Source organism: Nanorana parkeri, unplaced genomic scaffold, assembly GCF_000935625.1.
Source record: "Nanorana parkeri isolate BGI_ZX_2015 unplaced genomic scaffold, ASM93562v1 scaffold1592, whole genome shotgun sequence".
NCBI classification, from domain to species: Eukaryota; Metazoa; Chordata; class Amphibia; order Anura; family Dicroglossidae; genus Nanorana; species Nanorana parkeri.
The window spans coordinates 210723-214750 of record NW_017307860.1 but is presented as its reverse complement, the minus strand read 5'-3'; the positions used below and the strand labels follow the sequence as shown (position 1 = coordinate 214750).

Here is a 4028-nt window from a genome sequence, read left to right as displayed (position 1 = left end):
ACAGACAGACACACACACACACACACATATAGACACACAGACAGACACACACACACAGACAGACACACATAGACACACACACACATATAGACACACAGACACACATAGACACACAGACAGAGACACACACACACATAGACACACAGACAGACACACACACACATAGACAGACAGACACACACACACATAGACACACAGACAGACACACACACATAGACACATCACACACACACACACACACACACACACACACACACACAGAGATTGGAACCGGATTGGGATATAAGAGATTGAAGTGACGTTGTGTGCGAGCGGCAGAAGATTTGTCTGACATTCGTTATCCAGAGAAGTGTAGAATGTATGTCGTGTTCCCGCTATAAACCCCGACATTTCCATCTGTCTTCTCAGCCCTGGAGCGTCTCCTGACCGAGCTGGAAGATTTCCTGCGCGTCCTGGACAAGGAGAACCTCAGCAGTGCCGCCATCCTGAGAAAATGTCTCCTCTCCGAAATCCTCCAGATGTACGTCAAATCCAACAGCAGTAAGTACCAGCCGCCAACTGCTAGCGCTACCAACCCCCCAAAACACGAACCCAACACAAAGTAACAACCCGCAACACATGAACCCAACACAAAGTAACAACCCGCAACACATGAACCCAACACAAAGTAACAACCCCCAAAAACACGAACCCAACACAAAGTAACAACCCCCCAAAACATAAACCCAACACAAAGTAACAACCCCCAAAACACGAACCTAACACATGAACCCAACACAAAGTAACAACCCGCAACACATGAACCCAACACAAAGTAACAACCCGCAACACATGAACCCAACACAAAGTAACAACCCGCAACACATGAACCCAACACAAAGTAACAACCCGCAACACATGAACCCAACACAAAGTAACAACCCGCAACACATGAACCCAACACAAAGTAACAACCCGCAACACATGAACCCAACACAAAGTAACAACCCGCAACACATGAACCCAACACAAAGTAACAACCCGCAACACATGAACCCAACACAAAGTAACAACCCGCAACACATGAACCCAACACAAAGTAACAACCCGCAACACATGAACCCAACACAAAGTAACAACCCGCAACACATGAACCCAACACAAAGTAACAACCCGCAACACATGAACCCAACACAAAGTAACAACCCGCAACACATGAACCCAACACAAAGTAACAACCCGCAACACATGAACCCAACACAAAGTAACAACCCGCAACACATGAACCCAACACAAAGTAACAACCCGCAACACATGAACCCAACACAAAGTAACAACCCGCAACACATGAACCCAACACAAAGTAACAACCCGCAACACATGAACCCAACACAAAGTAACAACCCGCAACACATGAACCCAACACAAAGTAACAACCCGCAACACATGAACCCAACACAAAGTAACAACCCGCAACACATGAACCCAACACAAAGTAACAACCCGCAACACATGAACCCAACACAAAGTAACAACCCGCAACACATGAACCCAACACAAAGTAACAACCCGCAACACATGAACCCAACACAAAGTAACAACCCGCAACACATGAACCCAACACAAAGTAACAACCCGCAACACATGAACCCAACACAAAGTAACAACCCGCAACACATGAACCCAACACAAAGTAACAACCCGCAACACATGAACCCAACACAAAGTAACAACCCGCAACACATGAACCCAACACAAAGTAACAACCCGCAACACATGAACCCAACACAAAGTAACAACCCGCAACACATGAACCCAACACAAAGTAACAACCCGCAACACATGAACCCAACACAAAGTAACAACCCGCAACACATGAACCCAACACAAAGTAACAACCCGCAACACATGAACCCAACACAAAGTAACAACCCGCAACACATGAACCCAACACAAAGTAACAACCCGCAACACATGAACCCAACACAAAGTAACAACCCGCAACACATGAACCCAACACAAAGTAACAACCCGCAACACATGAACCCAACACAAAGTAACAACCCGCAACACATGAACCCAACACAAAGTAAAAACCCGCAAAACATGAAACCCAAATAACACAAAGTAACAACCCCCCAAGACATGAACCCAACACAAAGTAACATCCCCCAAAACATGAACCCAAATACAAAGTAACATCCCCAAAAACATGAACCCAACACAAAGTAACAAGCAGTCAACCTCAAAAATAAAACGCCGAGACAACCAGAAGGCTTCCCTGTCTAGAAGCCAATAGCAGGAGGGAAAGATAAGTAACAACCCCCCAAGACATGAACCCAACACAAAGTAACATCCCCCAAAACATGAACCCAAATACAAAGTAACATCCCCAAAAACATGAACCCAACACAAAGTAACAAGCAGTCAACCTCAAAAATAAAACGCCGAGACAACCAGAAGGCTTCCCTGTCTAGAAGCCAATAGCAGGAGGGAAAGAACGGAAGGTGTGTGCCGGGAACCTCCCCCAGCAAGGCCCACACCTGACGACAATAACGGCCACAGGCGCACTGCGCACGTGCCTCCATGCGGAGCCTGTCCCGCCAAGTCGAAGGAGACCCCGTGCCCTACACTGTACCTGGCGGCCCCGAGGTGAGGTGGCATCCCCGGTTCCCTGACAAAAATCACAACCAGTTTACCCCGAAAATAGAACCCAACACAAGCTAACAAGTGGCCAAGTGTTCGGCAATGTGTCACCGTTTCACTTTTTATTTATTACCTCTCACAGAGATCCCATCCCTTCCCCCAACAATGTCTTCTGGATCTCGACAGAAATCCAGTGTGAGACTTGGAGCTTCCTGTAATAAAGACCGGTCACTGCTGCTCTCTCCCCTTTTGCAGGGTGACTGGTCTTGTCTCCGCCCCCTCCTGTAAGTTTTTGTGTCGGGAGTTCTGCTTTCATTCTGCCATTCCCCCCAGGTAGACGCACATTAGCTGTCTGCGTCTTGTCAGTCGAGGTCGTGCGGAGGACGCACTGTGTTTAATTAATGGCCAGACGTGGAGAATTTTGCTGTTTGGATGGCGGTTCTCCTATCACACGTTCCAGATGTTCCGTTGATAAATACTCTGAAAATGAAAGCCGGCAGATTCCTCAGTAGCGGCCGCACACGTTGTCATAGTACAGAGCGGTTCGCGTCCGACTGGCTGCCGAGCGGTCACATGACTGCAACACTCAAGGCCAGATTTCCCACAGGGCCAACCAAGGCCCCAGCCTTGGGGCAGCAGGGAGTAGAGGGGCAGCAGGGGTGTGGAATTCCTATCTCCCGATGCCCAGGACACCCAGTTCCGGGCGGGTAGTTGTTTTCTACATTTAGCCCCGCTTTGGGCAAGCAGAGCTAAATGTACAGCGGGGGAAGACTCAGCTTGTTTTGTACACGTGGTGCAGCAGAGAGAGTAAATCCAGCCCCAACTTCAGTGCCATCCATCCCTTCAGGGGTCTCCAAACTTCACTCCTCCAGCTGTTGTGGAACTACAAGTCCCAAAAGACATTGGCAGCCCCCGACATGATATCCAGAGGGGGAGGCATGATAAGATTGTAGTTTCCACAGAGCTGAAAGGCAGAACTTCCCATCCCTATCTAACACATTATAAACACTTTGGCGTCACCAGCGGGGTTCACTGTGTGATATTGGGGATCCCTCTCCAGAAAGACCCAACTAATGACAAATCACTGAGCTGGATCTTCTCTCTGTTCCAGGCTGCGATGAGGAATATATCTACATGAACAAAGTTCTAAATGTATATTATGTATAAAAATGTAAATTTCTCTGTGATGGAACTCCAACAACGTCATCCTCACTTTCCTCATCCATCTCCGCAGCCGAAATATTGGACAAATCAGCCAAAGAGGTTCTGACCAATGGGACGATATCTCAGCACTCGGCACCGCCCCAGAAGAGCCTCCCGGACCTCCCGCCTTCAAAAGGGGTGAGTAGTTGTTTCCAACATGTCCGTGAATGAGGCGATCCCAAATACCAGCTCCTCACTCT

At 48.1% G+C, this 4028-nt stretch overlaps 1 protein-coding gene across 1 annotated transcript in view; it reads left to right on the top strand.

Moving 5' to 3' along the window:
• Positions 1-404: 404 nt before the first annotated feature.
• The window catches only part of AFAP1L2 (actin filament associated protein 1 like 2), a gene marked incomplete at its 5' end in the record, with an annotated part of 44393 nt that continues 40769 nt past the window's right edge, over positions 405-4028 (top strand). Inside the window, 3 exons of the mRNA XM_018570759.1 lie at positions 405-540; positions 3737-3772; positions 3860-3966. Of these exons, the coding sequence (XP_018426261.1) occupies positions 405-540; positions 3737-3772; positions 3860-3966 (279 nt within the window). The remainder of the gene's footprint in view (positions 541-3736; positions 3773-3859; positions 3967-4028) is intronic.